This window comes from Coregonus clupeaformis, chromosome 36, assembly GCF_020615455.1.
Source record: "Coregonus clupeaformis isolate EN_2021a chromosome 36, ASM2061545v1, whole genome shotgun sequence".
NCBI classification, from domain to species: domain Eukaryota; kingdom Metazoa; phylum Chordata; class Actinopteri; order Salmoniformes; family Salmonidae; genus Coregonus; species Coregonus clupeaformis.
Window position 1 is genome coordinate 8,545,675 of NC_059227.1, and position 16,905 is coordinate 8,562,579.

At 45.1% G+C, this 16,905-nt stretch overlaps 2 protein-coding genes across 2 annotated transcripts; both read right to left on the bottom strand.

The window, feature by feature from the left end:
• Positions 1–1,500: 1,500 nt before the first annotated feature.
• Positions 1,501–16,559, bottom strand: LOC121552586. The gene is made up of 10 exons (XM_041865544.1): positions 16,492–16,559; positions 4,298–4,317; positions 3,935–4,129; positions 3,583–3,788; positions 3,301–3,345; positions 3,133–3,148; positions 2,528–2,728; positions 2,220–2,422; positions 2,099–2,126; positions 1,501–1,897 (listed from the first exon to the last, which is right to left on the bottom strand). The coding sequence occupies exons 1-10, from the start codon at positions 16,497–16,499 to the stop codon at positions 1,809–1,811; spliced, it is 1,011 nt and encodes a 336-aa protein (XP_041721478.1). The 5' UTR covers positions 16,500–16,559; the 3' UTR covers positions 1,501–1,808.
• On the bottom strand, positions 4,681–7,983 carry LOC121552587. The gene is made up of 2 exons (XM_045211247.1): positions 4,850–7,983; positions 4,681–4,743 (listed from the first exon to the last, which is right to left on the bottom strand). Exon 1 carries the CDS (start codon positions 6,896–6,898, stop codon positions 5,300–5,302), a length of 1,599 nt encoding a protein of 532 aa, XP_045067182.1. The 5' UTR covers positions 6,899–7,983; the 3' UTR covers positions 4,681–4,743; positions 4,850–5,299.
• Positions 16,560–16,905: the final 346 nt, after the last annotated feature.

The following is a 16,905-nucleotide window of genomic DNA, read 5'->3' on the forward strand; positions in this document are numbered from 1 at the left end:
TCTCGCCATCACGGTTGACAACTCCGTTGTGTCCTCCTCCCAGAGTGCAAAGAGCCTTGGCGTGACCCTGGACAACACCCTGTCATTCTCCACTAACATCAAGGCGGTGACCCGATCCTGTAGGTTCATGCTCTACAACATTCGGAGAGTACGACCCTGCCTTACACAGGAAGCGGCACAGGTCCTAATCCAGGCACTTGTCATCTCCCGTCTGGATTACTGCAACTCGCTGTTGGCTGGGCTCCCTGCCTGTGCCATTAAACCCCTACAACTCATCCAGAATGCCGCAGCCAGTCTGGTGTTCAACCTTCCCAAGTTCTCTCACGTCACCCCGCTCCTCTGCACACTCCACTGGCTTCCAGTTGAAGCTCGCATCTGCTACAAGACCATGGTGCTTGCCTACGGAGCTGTGAGGGGAACGGCACCTCCGTACCTTCAGGCTCTGATCAGTCCCTAAACCCAAACGAGGGCATGGCGTTCATCCACCTCTGGCCTGCTGGCCCCCCTACCTCTGCGGAAGCACAGTTCCCGCTCAGCCCATTCAAAACTGTTCGCTGCTCTGGCACCCCAATGGTGGAACAAGCTCCCTCACGACGCCAGGACAGCGGAGTCACTCACCACCTTCAGGAGACACTTGAAACCCCACCTCTTTAAGGAATACCTGGGATAGGATAAAGTAATCCTTCTACTCCCCCTTATCCCACCCCAAAGAAAGAAAAAAAAAAAAAAACATATTGTAAAGTGGTTATCCCACTGGCTATAAGGTGAATGCACCAATTTGTAAGTCCCTCTGGATAAGAGCGTCTGCTAAATGACGTAAATGTAAATGTAATTATAAACTGGGTTGTTTGAGCCCTGAATGCTGATTGGCTGACAGCCGTGGTATATCAGACCATATACCACGGATATGACAAAACATTTATTTTTACTGCTCTAATTACGTTGGTAACCAGTTTATAATAGCAATAAGGCACCTTAGGGGTTTGTGATATGGCCAATATACCACAGCTAAGGGCTGTGTTCTCCCACATGCTGACCTCTGACGTCACCTACTAAGGAAATTACCTCGATAACAGCATTTTCGGCAGTTAAATCCAACAACAAAACATTGTTTTTTATATATAATCTATGAACATGATAGCTGCATAGCCACGGGAAGTAGTTTGGGGGTGGGGGCAATTGTTTAAAATGCTAAATATATATTTTTTTTATTCTGATTTTTCAGTGGGGGCTGCAGCACCCCCAGCACCCCTACTTCCAGCGGCTGTGGATAGCTGTAGTTTTAGTTTATGGTTGACACAGCTTGTTGGCCATTAGCCAATTAGCGTTTCTCAACAAGTGCAAACTGGTATTTACGACTTCACAACTGGTAAATACCACCTTCCCACTTGGTTAACAACGCAGCATCACTCCTACCCCAATACAGGTGTCATGTTTTTAATGTCAAAGTGTAATGATGACTATTTGTGCTTCATCAATGACTCACACTCATATAGCAACTGAAATTCAATGACTTTAATATTTAAAAGAAGGGCAGTCGAAGCAGAATAAAGTGACAACACAGAATATACAATCAGAGTAGGCCTACAATATTACATGAGCATCGTGCCATCTTAAACTAACACACTATCCTGATAGATAAAGGTAGGTAGAGTAGGTGCTTTATTAGGCTTTATTCATTACTTTTAATGTACAATTAAGTCAGTCTATCTGTGTTGTCTATGTAATTTCTACAGTTTATTCCTCTATTGCAGTTTAGAACTACTTGCTCTATTTCCATTAGGTTATTTTGATAAACCTCATTGTTTCTAGCTAGAAACAATAAAAAATATAGCCAAACACAAAAGAACAAGAAAAATAAGACCAACAGCAAATGCAAATGGTGGTGTCTGGCGACCTGTAAGATGGTAGTAAATGTTAGTTAGCTACAGTAAAGTACAATTATCACAAGAGTCAATGTTTCTGAAATGCAAACAAAATAACCTCTGTATAAAAACGTGTCATAATTACCAACAACTATGTATATGGATTATATAGTTATTAGTTATAAATAAAGTGTTATGTTGTAGAATTTAGTTTGAATTAATGGTGGACTTACAACGACTGACTGCAGATCCAGATTCAGTCTGTAAAAGAAAGAAAGATTAAAACTTTATCTTTAGTTCTCATAGTACATCATTAACAAAGTGAAATTCAAAATGGTGGTGATGAGTAAATACCTCAGGATGTATATTAAGCTTCCTCAGTATCTCTTTGACTGCTTCTTCATTGCGATGACACTCCAATAGTCCCTTGCTCTCATGGAAGAGACAGTCCACTGTAAGTTTTACATCACCTCTGGTCACTAGTCTGCTGCTGTCAGGTACGGTGTAGTCTGGGTTGAAGGTGTGATGCAGCACTACCAGAATGACAGGTTTACCAGCTGTCAAAAAGAAAACAAAATACACATCACCTCATTACCATTTTATTTTGTTTGCCTATTTTCCCATTCATTTTGGAGGGATTGATTCTGCCCTGACTAAATTACCTGGAATCTGCTGCAGTGCTGCCTCAATATCAGTACCAGCACGAGAGACGATGGGACAAAAAGCCATGACGACATCACTCTCTTCTAGTGACATCACTTCAGTACAGCCTCCTCTGATGACGAGATGTCTTGTCAAATCCACATGAGCACCCAAGGTATTGCCATACACAAATATGAAGAATCTCACCATCCCTGAAATCCCTATAGAGATACAGAAAATATGAAGCAAATGTAGAAATAATTCACACTATCTAGATAGAATGCTTTATCTTTTTAATTGCATTACATCAAAAGTAGTTCAAGGGGAAAAATACACTGTAATCCATTATGCTTATTTGGAAATGAGGCAATCCAGTTATCAAGATGAGCTATCTCTTTGAAACGAGACAGGAGGCACTTCCTTCATAATAGTTTTTGAAATCAGAAAGTGGTGGATGTGGTTTTGCAACTGTAGTCAAACACTGCTTCCACATGATCTGTTTACAGTCAGTTTTTCTTACAGGCATCAACATTGATCCCCCAATAGCAGTTTTCTTAAATGACAAGTGAATGTAGATATTGTACATACATATCATATTAATGTATGATTTATAGCTGGTACTTACCTCCAAGAAATGTGCGCTGCAGCAGAGAGAAAGATTGCAAATTACACACAAAATGTATATAAACTTTGTATAAAAGCTCTATATGACATCATATAGTGGTATACAATTGTTGGGTATTTTGTCAGCTGTTGAGTTAAGTGGCAACTCCTAAAATGAAAATATACATACTGGCCTGTTCCTGTGATCAGGGATGTCCATGACGACATCTGTCACCTATGAATACAGTATTTCAATACACTAAATAAAGTAGTTCTATATACTTTGATTACAAATAACAAATACTAATATTTAAATGAAAAAAAACATTATTTACACTCTTGGACCCTTAAATTAAAATATCTGCTTTTGCATGAACTCATTTTGCTAACCAAATGTGTTTGGTTTGTGTGTCCAATTCATGAATGATCATGAATGAATGACGAATATACACATACAACATGGGTGAACTACCTTTGGCTTCATGTTCAGCTGGATCAGAATGTTACCAACTGCTGCTTTGTTGCGAGGACAGTTCAGTAGTCCTCCCTGACTCTCATGGAACAGACAGTCCACTGTGAGTATTACATCACCTCTGGTCACTAGTCTGCTGCTGTCAGGTACAGTGCACTCCGGATTAAAAAAGTGATGCAGGACTACCAGAATGACATGTTTATCATCTGTCAAAGGAATGAGGGACCAACAAAGCATTTATTAATGTCATTAGCCTCTTGATACATGTTCTATCTAGATCAACACTGATGTGGAGATAGAATATATAGAAGAGACAGTAATATAGTTTGAGGATACTTTGGGGGTTGGCTACCTGGAATCTGCTGCAGTGCTGCCTCAATATCAGTACCAGCACGAGAGACAATGGGACAGAAAGCCATGATGACATCACTCTGCTCTGGTGACATCACTTCAGTGAAGCCTCCTCCAAGTTGTCTCGTAAACTGGATATGAGAACCCATAGTATTGCCAGTTGTGATGGTGTAGTATTTAATCAACCTTGGCACCTCTGTTTTGTAATGGACAAAAAATAGAAAAGTCAAGTATTGACCCTAAAACTAAAAGTAGAAATGTTTTGGTTTAGATCACCGCCCAGACAGATATAAGCCTAACCTAAGATCTGGCCTTAAACATTATTTAAATAAGTGGAAGGCCTGTGTCCTGTTAAAATAATTACCTCTGTGTTCCATTTTGGATCTGTAAGGGGAGTGAACAGGGAAAATATATTTATTAATCATGTAACAGACAATAAAATACATATCTTACTGTGGCGCAGTGGTCTAAGGCACTGCATCGCAGTGCTAGCTGTGCCACTAGAGATCCTGGTTCGAATCCAGGCTCTGTTGTAGCCGGCCGCGACCGGGAGACCCATGGGGCGGCGCACAATTGGCCCAGCGTCGTCCAGGGTAGGGGAGGGAATGGCCGGCAGGGATGTAGCTCAGTTGGTAGAGCATGGCGTTTGCAACGCCAGGGTTGTGGGTTTGATTCCCACGGGGGGCCAGTATGAAAAATATAAATAATGTATGTATCACTCCCTCCAGGAAATACACGACGCCGCTGTTCTGGTTACTGATGGATTTATTCTTCTACTAAATTCTCCACCGTCATCAATCCACCGTCGAACTGTTTAAATACATTTCAACACATGCACAAAAAACAAGTTGGCGTTCACGTTACAGAAACCTTGCACGTAAATATGCGCGACAAATAATTAACATAATGAACATACCTCGCTGGCTGCACACAACTGAGAGGGAAATGGGTCCACTTAGAAACAAGAATACTTGTAAATAAACACGTCGTTAATTTAACTTATCTTTCAGAGTACTAAACTTTACCGCCGCTACTTTACCGCGATGTCTGGAACTTGTCACCACTAAAAGCGTCCCAACACAACATAGAATGTACAGATAGTTCCTATCACATAAATACAAGCAAAATCAATATTCAAAATACAAGTTGTACAAATAATAATGATATTATGTAAAACCTATTAATAATGACATGAATAACATTTATGGCAGTTAAACTCCCACCAAATCACATCCTTTGGGATTTCACCTCACAAATTAACCATAACATTCATTCTGCTTCAAGCAGTAAAACTGTCTTGTATACAGGCCTGTCAAGATAGACTGGCTTTGTAGTGCGTTTTCCCTGGTTATCTAAGGTTGAGTCACTAATTAACATTGGTGTTGATTGTTCTGAGATAAGTACACTCCCCATAGCCTGTGACGCTGGCATCTGAGAAGTGGTGAAGCTCGTACTGTTTGACATCTATGAAGTTTGCTGGAATATAGCACCTTCTGATCCTTACATTAGACAAGTTTTGTAGATCTTGTAGCCAAGATTCCCACTGTGTCTTGAGCTCCTCTGAGAGTGGTTCATCCCAACCGGCCTTGTCTCGACACAGTTGTTGCAATATCTGCTTTCCTAGGAGAATGAATGGGGCTACGAACCCCAATGGGTCGTAGATGGAAGCTACTGTTGATAGCACTCCTCTTCTGGTCAACGGGTGTTCCTTGACTGTAACTCTGAGCTGAAAGTCATCAGAGGACACGCACCATTGCACTCCGAGAGCTCTTTCCATGAGTGGCTCTCCCAAAGCCATATCAAGGGTTTTGACACTTTCAGCGCACTCTTCCTTTGGTATTGATTTCAATACATGCTTGCTGTTGGAGACAAACTTATGTAGTCTTAGCTTGCCTGTGCTGCAAAGACCTCTTGCTTCCTTGATGAGTTGAATTGCCTCAGCATCAGACGTTACACTCACCAGTCCATCGTCAACATAAAAATTCCTTTGGATGAATTTAACAGCGTTTTGGTTAAATTGATCCTGACCTTTAGCGGCTAAATGTTTGAGACCAAAATTGGCACAGCCGGGTGAGGAGGCTGCCCCAAACAGATGGACTTTCATCCGGAAAGTTGATGGCGGAGACATCAGGTCACCATTCTCCCACCATAAGAACCTCAGGTAGTCTTGGTCTTCCGGTCTTACATGGAACTGATGGAACATTCGCTCCACATCACACATAATAGCAATTGGGCCCTTGCGAAACCTGCAGAGAACTCCCACCAAGGTATTTGTGAGCTCTGGCCCAGTAAGAAGGTGGTCATTCAATGACGTGTCTTGGAATCTTGCTGAGCAATCGAAGACGACGCGTATCTTCCCAGGCTTTTGAGGGTGGTATACCCCGTGGTGGGGAATATACCAGGCTGGATGATTGTTGAGTTCCTTTTCGGGAACCTTCTCAGCATCACCACGAGCAATGATATCTTTCATGAAGTTCATGTAGTCTGAACAGTATTTCTGGTCTCTCTTGAGCCTTCGTTCCAAGCCTCTTAGACGCTGAACAGAACATGACTTATTATTGGGTAGATTTGGTCTGTCTTGTTTGAAAGGTAAGGGCATTTCATAATGACCATCTTGTTTGTGTTTGATTTCATCTCTCAGCTTAGTCAAGAAGTGGAGATCTTCCTGAGAGACGGTTGCATCTTCTTCAACTCTTTCACTGAAATCAGATTCTAGTACCTTAATTACATCATTTGGACTGATCATTTCCTTGATCTGAGTCTTGCAAACATAGTGAACTTCACCTTTGAGCTTGATTGTTGGTTTGGGTTCAGGTGTCACTTTCCTTACAATGATGCGGTGACTTACTCCAATTGCATCACTGTAGTGCTCTTGTGGGTCACCATAACTCACTATGCTCCAACCTAGATCAGTTCTCTGAGCAAAGGGTTCGTTTTCTTCTCCACATACGACTTCTCTGGGCATTAGCGCTTGTGGGCAATTGTATCCGATTAGCAGACCAATTTCACATTCCTTTGGCGGTGCAATGTGTTCTGCAAGATGCTCCAAATGAGGCCATGCTTTAGCGGTCTCTGAAGTTGGAATGTGTGTCCGATTGGCAGGGATAAATTCACGAGTGTACGTTGTTGGCACTGTGATCTTCTTAGAGGAGAATAGACCTCTTATTTGTAGTTATTTGAGTCTTTTACAGGGTACAATTGTCCTTTTTGACGACATTGTAGATAGTTTCAGCTTCACTTGTTCCGTGTTCGTATCTAGAATGTTTGCTACTTCCTCAAGAATGAAGGAAGAATCACTTTGTGAATCTAGCAGAGCATAGACAAGAACTTCCTTACTTGAATCACTTTGCGTTGACACATAGACAGGTACTATCGCTGAAGTCTGTGTAGTATTGCCATCTTGCACAACTCTGTTGGATGTGGTTTCCTTGATAACCTCTTGTGTTGACAGTAGCTTTCTTTCCTTGCCATAACTTATGTCTTTAGATGTTTCCCCTTTTGGTTCTTGTTTTGAGCGATCTTCGTGTAGGCATGTGGGATGACGTTTTGAGCAGGTGTCACAGACCATCCGGCTACTGCAGCTCTTGGATTGATGGCCAGGACTTAAACATCCGAAGCACAGTCTTTCATTCTGAATGAACTTGACTCGTTCGGCGACTGTCCTTTCAATGAATTTGAAGCACTTGTGTAAACTGTGTCCTAATTTCTTACATAACACACATGTGACTATGTTTCTCTCACTGATGTTAGTTGTGAAGATCTTGGCACCTACAGTTTGGTTCTTGATCTTTGCTTTATCAGGTTCACTTTGTCGTAATGCGTTGTAGGATGTTATAGGGTTGCACGCAATGCTAGCTTCCATCGACAGGAATGTCACAAAATAGTTAAAGCTTGGGAACCTTCTGTGTTCCAGTTGGTATTGTGTGGCCCTTCGGTTCCATCTGCTACTTAACCAGTCGGGTAGTTTGGCAGCTAGTTTTTGATTCTCAATATCATCATTAAGAACCTTTAGACTCTCATTGTGAGCAATAGCGAATTCACAACTACGTAGAAAGTCTACACATTTTCTTAAGTCTGCACTCTCCTTAGGAGCTAGTTTTGGCCAAGCATGTAATTTGTCTCGGAAGGCCTTGGCAATCACAAACGGCTCACCATAACGTTCCTTGAGCAGGTCCCATGCTGCATGATATGAATCTTCTGAATCGATCAGAAAATAACCTTCTACTGCTTCTTTAGCTGCTCCTCCCACATATTTCTGAAGAAAGAAGATTTTCTCTGCAGCTGGAATATTTTTTCTCTCAATCAGTGTCTGAAAGGAAGACTTCCAATGGTTAAACTTGAGTGGATCCCCACTAAAAATTGTAGGCTCTGGAATGGGAAGCCTATTTGCTGATATAGCCTCAGCCAGGACTTTCACAAGCTCTCTTGTGTCGTTTTGAAGCACACTTCTTGGAGCCACATCCCTTAGTGGTTGTGGGTGCTGATACACAGGATTCACCTGATCAATTGGTTGCTCAAATGTAGGCAGCTCAGACTTATGTGGAGTAAGCCTTTGGTCTGGATACAACTCATTTTCGTCATAGACTTGAAGCCTTGCTCTGGCGCGTTCAGTCTTTTTTATCTCCTCTAAACGTCCAAGCTCTCTTTTTAAGTCTTCTACAGATCTTTTCCTTGCAGCATTCTCTTCTTGCTGTTTCTTTAAGAGCAAAGCTTCTTGTCTCTCCTTTTCTATCTTACGTCCAGTCTCTTCTCTTTCGCCTTGAAGACGACGAGTTACTGCAGCTACTTCTTGCTCTGCAACTATCTTCTTGTCCTCAACTTCAAGTCTTTGGAGTTTCTCTTGGTGGCACTCTTGCTCAGCCATAATCTTCAACACAGCCTTTGTGGCTGCATACTCAGCAGCGGCTTCTTGTCGTTTAACTGAGGATACATTAGAGCGAATGGAAGTGGCCTTAGAAGACTTAAAGTCTGGAGATGACACACTGGAAATCGTAGATGCGAATACGGAGCTTCCATCCGGCCAAATCAGTTCCTCCTTTGTTCCTTGAATTTGAGATTGCGCGTTGTGTACAACAATCTTGGTGACTGATATACATTTATCCAGCTTGCGGCGCATCTCGTGAGCTGGGCTGTCAATCCTGCGATATTCTTCATAAACATTATTCAGTTCAGATAACTCTCTTTGAATAGTGCTGCTGTGTTCGTGTAGGATGTTACTTGGATCTTGTTTTGTAACTGATTTCTTAGCCACCTTAGTTAAAACTTTCCAGCGTTCATAAATGCTGTCAAAGCGAATTAGTAGTTATTTTGTTTTTTCTTTCTGAAATTCTTTTCCCTTTTCCGTTAATGTACGGGCTCTTCCACTTCGTCGAGGCTCTTCAGACTGTACTGCTTCTTGTACAACGCTAGACTCATCTGTCTGCTCTGTCTCTTCTACTGGCTCTACGAGTGATCCTTTACACTGACTCTCTTTACTTCTATGTGACATATTAACTTATTTGAAAGTAACCTGTACACAAGACAGTTGTCTTAAATAAACAGTAGAGTTTACAACAAATATTTTACAAAAAGAAATACTCAAGAGAATAGAATATGCCAAGTTAAGTTATTGTCTTTGAAATTAACCCTTCAGAATAAAGGCAGGCATTATAAAGATTTTGAAATGTTGCAGAATCACTCAAAATAACAGCTTTCTTAAATGCACCAACATAAATCCTCTTCTTAAGTAAATCAATGACTTATATTCAATGAAATAAAGAATTATCAATATCGCTAAATCACTTACATTAATGTCTCTTAATATCTTGTTACACACTGTTATGTTACTTGGCTACACACAGCCCTTTGAAGTCCTTTATATTTTCCAATCCTTGTGTCACCTTTTCAGAACACAAACTTAAGTGTCTGACTTACGGACGTCTTCATGAAAAAAAAAACGGATGAACTTGTGTGAGTCCTTTAGCACTGAACAGTGGCTTATCTGTGAGTCCGTCTTGACGAGCCGTCTTGCAGAGCAGGTCAGGAAACGATCACGCAGTATCGAGTTCGACTATCACTCCCTCCAGGAAATACACGACGCCGCTGTTCTGGTTACTGATGGATTTATTCTTCTACTAAATTCTCCACCGTCATCAATCCACCGTCGAACTGTTTAAATACATTTCAACACATGCACAAAAAACAAGTTGGCGTTCACGTTACAGAAGCCTTGCACGTAAATATGCGCGACAAATAATTAACATAATGAACATACCTCGCTGGCTGCACACAACTGAGAGGGAAATGGGTCCACTTAGAAACAAGAATACTTGTAAATAAACACGTCGTTAATTTAACTTATCTTTCAGAGTACTAAACTTTACCGCCGCTACTTTACCGCGATGTCTGGAACTTGTCACCACTAAAAGCGTCCCAACACAACATAGAATGTACTGTCACGAGTTGCTAAGCCAGAACCCAGAAGCAGACCAGGACAAGGTAAGTTGAAACGAAGGTGAGTGTTTATTTACAAGTTCAAGAGTGATGCTGAATAATCCAGGGAACAGAGCGGGCGGCGTTGATTAGTTGTTGGGGGTGCAGTGGTTGATCCCATCCTGGAGTCGGCAGCCGCCACCACCAGGCAGAGGTTGGATGAAGGTTCCGGACGGGTGACTGCAGATGGAACAAAACGGGGGTAAGTAAGCAACAAACCAACAAGGTGCAAAAACAACAAAACTAACGCTAGGCTCTAAGACTGATACTCTGGTAAACCTACTGTTCATGGCTAACGATCCGGCAGGGAATGGATGTTAGGCCAGAGCCTAAGAAGGGTGATGATCAGGACCAGGTGTGCAGATTGCTGATGGAATGCAGGTGCGGAAATCAAGAGAACTCCCCGGAGCGTTCCAGAACCCTCGGGAAACTGGAGATCACGAACATAAAAACTAGTCCACAGACAGGACCCGACTCAGACTGCCGGGATCGTTACAGTACCCCCTCCGATGTAACGCCACCGGGCGGACTCCCCGGAGCGCCAGGATGGAGGCGGTAGAAGTCACTGATGAGGTCAGCATCTAGGACCTGTCGCCGCGGAATCCAACTCCTCCCTTCAGGACCATACCCCTCCCAGTCCACGAGATACTGGAAACCCCGGCCCCGCCGTCTGGAATCCATGATGCGACGCACCGTGTAGGCAGGACCACCTCCGATCATCCGAGGAGGAGGAGGAGGAGGCGGAGGAGGCAACAGAGGACTGAGGAAAACAGGCTTGAGGCAGGAGACATGAAAGGTGGGATGGACTCTGAGCGTCCTCGGGAGTTTGAGTCGAACTGCCACCGGATTGATCACCTTCTCCACCACAAACGGACCAATGAACTTCGGTAACAACTTCCTAGACTCAGTCCGTAAAGGAAGATCCCGTGTAGCCAACCAGACCCTATCTCCGATGGTGTAGGTGGGAGCGGGGATCCGGCGACGATTCGCCTGGAGCTGATACCGGTCCGAAACTCTAAGGAGTGCCTTTCTGGCCCGATGCCAGGTCCGGTGGCAACGACGAATATGGGCCTGAACAGAAGGCACTGAGAGCTCCTTCTCCTGAGAAGGGAACAAGGGAGGTTGGTAGCCATACAGGCACTGGAAGGGAGACATCCCAGTGGCAGATGTAGGGAGAGTATTGTGGGCATACTCAACCCAAGGCAACTGAGAGACCCAGGAGGTGGGGTTGGACGAGGCCAGGCAGCGTAGCGTGGATTCCATCTTCTGGTTGGCTCTCTCCGCCTGACCATTAGACTGGGGGTGAAAACCAGATGTGAGACTGACTGTAGCTCCAATGGCCAAACAGAAGGACTTCCAGACAGCAGAGGTAAACTGAGGGCCACGGTCGGAAACGATATCACTGGGCAACCCGTGGACCCTGAAAACCTCCCTAACCAGGATCTCGGACGTCTCCGAGGCAGAGGGAAGCTTGGCAATTGGCACAAAGTGGGCGAACTTGCTGAATCTGTCCACGATAGTCAGAACGACCGTGTTCCCCTCAGAAGCGGGCAACCCAGTGACAAAGTCCAGGGCCAGATGCGACCATGGTCGCCGGGGAATAGGAAGGGGGTGAAGTAGTCCAGAGCTGGGCCGATTGGTACCCTTATTCTGCGCACACACTGGACAGGCAGCAACATAACCCCGAGTATCCTCGGCCATGGCAGGCCACCAAAAACGTCTGCGAAGAAACGCCATCGTCCGAGCCACGCCAGGGTGACAAGCCATCTTGCTGGCGTGGGACCATTTGAGGACAGCAGGACGAACCGACTCAGGCACAAACAACCGACCGGGTGGACCGTTACCGGGACCGGGCTGAGTCCGAAGGGCCGCCAGCACCTCCTCCTCAATCTTCCACATAACTGCTCCCACGACGCAGTTCCGGGGGAGAATTGTCTCGGTCTTGGACCCACTCTCCTCCGTCTTGGAGAACATCCGGGACAAGGCGTCCCGCCTTGCCGTTCTTAGATCCAGGTCGGAACGTCAGGGAAAACTTGAATCGTCCGAAAACAACGCCCACCTGGCCTGACGGGAGTTGAGACGTTTAGCCGATTGCACGTAAGCAAGATTCTTGTGGTCAGTCCAGACAATAAACGGTTGCTCCGCCCCCTCCAACCAGTGGCGCCACTCCTCCAAGGCAAGTTTCACCGCGAGAAGCTCCCGGTTACCCACATCGTAATTCCTCTCCGCAGGCGAAAGGCGACGAGAGTAGTAGGCGCAGGGATGGAGTTTACTGTCCGTGGAGCATCGCTGCGACAGGATGGCGCCAACTCCCACATCAGACGCGTCCCACTTCAACGACGAACTGACGGGCCGTGTCCGGTTGAGAGAGAATCGGTGCGTTGGTGAATCGCCTCTTCAAATCCAGAAACGCTCGATCCGCCTCCGGATTCCACTTGAAGGTCCTGATACTGGAAGTCAAGGCAGTTAACGGAGCGGCCACACGGCTGTAATCCCGGATGAATCTGCGGTAGAAATTCGCAAACCCCAAAAATCTCTGGAGCTGCAATCTCGTGCCGGGCTGGGCCCATTCCAGAACCGCTCTAACCTTCTCCTGGTCCATCCTAATCTCTCCCCTGGAGATGATGTACCCGAGAAAGGATGTCGTGTGGGCGTGAAACTCGCACTTCTCGGCCTTCACGAACAGGCGATTCTCCAACAATCGCTGCAGAACCTGCCGGACATGCTGGACGTGGTCGGAAGGTTCCTTCGAGAAGATCAGAATGTCATCCAGGTAAACAAACACAAAGAGACCGATCATATCTCTCAGGACGTCGTTCACCATACTCTGGAATATCGCTGGAGCATTGGTCAGTCCAAACGGCATCACCTGATACCGAAGTGACCCATCGGTGTATTGAAACCCGTCAACCACTCGTCCCCCTCTCTGATCCGGACCATGTGATACGCATTGCGTAGGTCCAGCTTGGTGAACACCGTAGCACCCTGTAAGGAGTCGAAGGCAGAACTCATCAAGGGCAGGGGATACTTGTTCTTGACCGTGATGTCATTCAACCCCCGATAATCAATACACGGTCGAAGAGAGCCATCCTTCTTCCCCCACAAAGAAGAATCCTGCCCCCCAGGGGTGATGACGAGGGACGAACGAGACCAGCAGCTAGGGACTCCTTGATGTAGGTCTCCAAAGCCTCACGTTCAGGTCGGGAGATACTGTATAACCTTCCCTTGGGGTAGACAGCTCCAGGGAACAGGTTGATGGCACAATCATATGGTCGGTGGGGAGGAAGTGACAGAGCCTTCTGCTTACTGAAAACTTCCCCCAAATCGTGATATGTCTCGGGAACCAGGGACAAATCTGGGGGTTTAGCCTCAATCACCTGACTGGGAACCGAATGGGGACAGGCAGTCTTGAGACAGTTAGCATGACAATCAAGGCTCCAACTCGTTACCTTGCCCGTCACCCAATCGAACGTGGGATTGTGTTCCCTTCAGCCAGGGGTATCCAAGGACCAGAGGAACATGGGAAGACGGCAGAATGAAGAATGAAATCATCTCAGAATGATTCCCCGACAACAGCATCTTAACCGGTTCAGTCCTCATCGTGATACGTGCCAGACTACTGCCGTTCAGAGTGGTCGCTTCAATGGCTTCCGGCAATTGCTCCTTGGAAAGCCCCAGCTGTTCCACCAACTCGGCATCAAGAAAGCTTCCATCGGCACCTGAATCGACAAAGCGTTAATCGCTAAGCTCTGATTCCTGTTCATAAGGGTAGCCGGGAAACGGGGTCTGACAGAGGTATTGAGAGGTCGAAACTGGCTCGCTAAAAGTCCTCCCAACTTTAGCGAGCCGCGCAGTTTGACGACCCGACTGGAACCTGAGAAGCTGATCGGTTGGACGGGACCCATTGCTTCTCCCTCCTTCGCTCTCGGACTCGATTATCCACCCGAATAGACAAGGCTACCAAGCTGTCCAGGTCACTAGGCTCCGGATAGGAGATCAACTCATCCTTGAGCTGCTCCGACAGACCCTGGTAAAAGGCCGCTTGCAGAGACTCCTCATTCCACCCACTCTCCACAGCCAACGTCTTGAACTCGATCACGAAGTCGGCCACGCTGCGAGTTCCTTGGCGATAGCGAAAACAGGCGCCTAGCTGCGTCCCTCCCTCGGACGGAATGGTCGAAGAGCTTCCTCATCTCGGCCGTGAACCCCTGGTATGAAGCCATGCAGGGATCCTGTCGTTCCCAAACGGCTGAAGCCCACTCCAGCGCTCGACCACGCAGCAACTCAATCACAAAGGCTATCCTAGCCTTGTCTGTGGCATAAGAGTAGGGCTGTAGATCGAACACTAATCCACACTGCATAAGGAAGGAACGGCATCTTCCCAGCTCCCCCTCATATTTATCCGGCGTCGGAACCTTGGGCTCACGGAAGGACACAGCTCCAGAAGCGGCAGGCGAGATGGGTGAAACCGGTAGTGGATCCTCCACCGGAAACTTGCGTTGGTTCTGGACCTCCGTCAGACCGGTAGAAAGGTTCCGAACTGACAACGCGATCTCCTGTAGTACCGTGCTATGATGGCCCAACATCTTCTCCTGCTGGGTAATGGCATGGCGAACAGAGTCCAGGTCCGCTGGGTTCATTACTGGCCGGATCGTTCTGTCACGAGTTGCTAAGCCAGAACCCAGAAGCAGACCAGGACAAGGTAAGTTGAAACGAAGGTGAGTGTTTATTTACAAGTTCAAGAGTGATGCTGAATAATCCAGGGAACAGAGCGGGCGGCGTTGATTAGTTGTTGGGGGTGCAGTGGTTGATCCCATCCTGGGTCGGCAGCCGCCGACCACCAGGCAGAGGTTGGATGAAGGTTCCGGACGGGTGACTGCAGATGGAACAAAACGGGGGTAAGTAAGCAACAAACCAACAAGGTGCAAAAACAACAAAACTAACGCTAGGCTCTAAGACTGATACTCTGGTAAACCTACTGTTCATGGCTAACGATCCGGCAGGGAATGGATGTTAGGCCAGAGCCTAAGAAGGGTGATGATCAGGACCAGGTGTGCAGATTGCTGATGGAATGCAGGTGCGGAAATCAAGAGAGCTCCCCGGAGCGTTCCAGAACCCTCGGGAAACTGGAGATCACGAACATAAAAACTAGTCCACAGACAGGACCCGACTCAGACTGCCGGGATCGTTACATGTACAGATAGTTCCTATCACATAAATACAAGCAAAATCAATATTCAAAATACAAGTTGTACAAATAATAATGATATTATGTAAAACCTATTAATAATGACATGAATAACATTAATAATGACATGAATAACATTTATGGCAGTTAAAGTATGCATTCACTAACTGTAAGTCGCTCTGGATAAGAGTGTCTGCTAAATGACTAAAATGTAAATGTAAATATAAATATAATATAACAACCAGTGTACAGACAATGTAAATATTTCAAGTAATCTTTCACTTTCATTCTGACTGACAGTTCCCTCTGAGATAAGCTATGCAGTCTCCCACCCACCTCCCTACTTGGCACCCCTCTTGCCTTTATTTGACCACGTGATCTACTGGAAACAAGAAAGTGAAAGTGAATTGTTCACATTATACACCCATATAATTAGCATCATAAAACCCATTCTATTTTCATGTCTGCACCAGTAGCCTATACATACCACATCAACTTTACTTAAACACAAAGTAGTGTTAATAAAGATAACTCAATGAAGGATGAACATTGAGCAATGCATGAGTTTAGACAGGTGCACCCCTAAGAACAACTCATCTGCAACATAATGGCTGCATTTACACAGGCCAATTCTGAAGTTTTGACCAATTATTGACAAAAGAGCTGATGTGATTGTTCAAAAGACCAATTAGTGGGAAAAAGATTAGTATTGGAATGCCTGTGTAAATGCATTCAATGATGCCATGACTTATTCTGTGTGCCTATCAATTCAGAAATGATTATCTGTCTTCATTGTTCATGTCCGGATATCAATTGAACAAACAATACACAGATCAGATCCGCCTTTAACTCTATCATGTGTAAGTTAGTGCTAAATGTAAAGAGGAAAATGTACTTACTGAACCATAATGCCGTGTGAATTTCTTTGGAAGATGACTACTGAAAGACAATCTGACTACCGTCTTCGATGCCCAGAGGAAAATGAAATACACAGTTTGAGGGTAAAGGGGAGGAGAGATGGTTTTATCAGAAACACCTTCACTTTCACATTGAAGAGACACTATAGTAGGCTTTTAAAACTGCAGCATCACCAGTTTTTTTACCTTGCATTTGGTTAAAGACTGGTATGCCATAGTGAACCATTAGCCTCTAAAACAACCTAAAAAGCCTCTATAACATTCATTGTAAAAGTAAAAAAGAAAAGGGAATATAACTTGTCACCAACGCTATGAGTATTATTCATACAGAAATCACATCCAGTATTGTTAATTAGATACTGTCTCTGGACAAGCTATAAGGCTTGTGGGCCATGT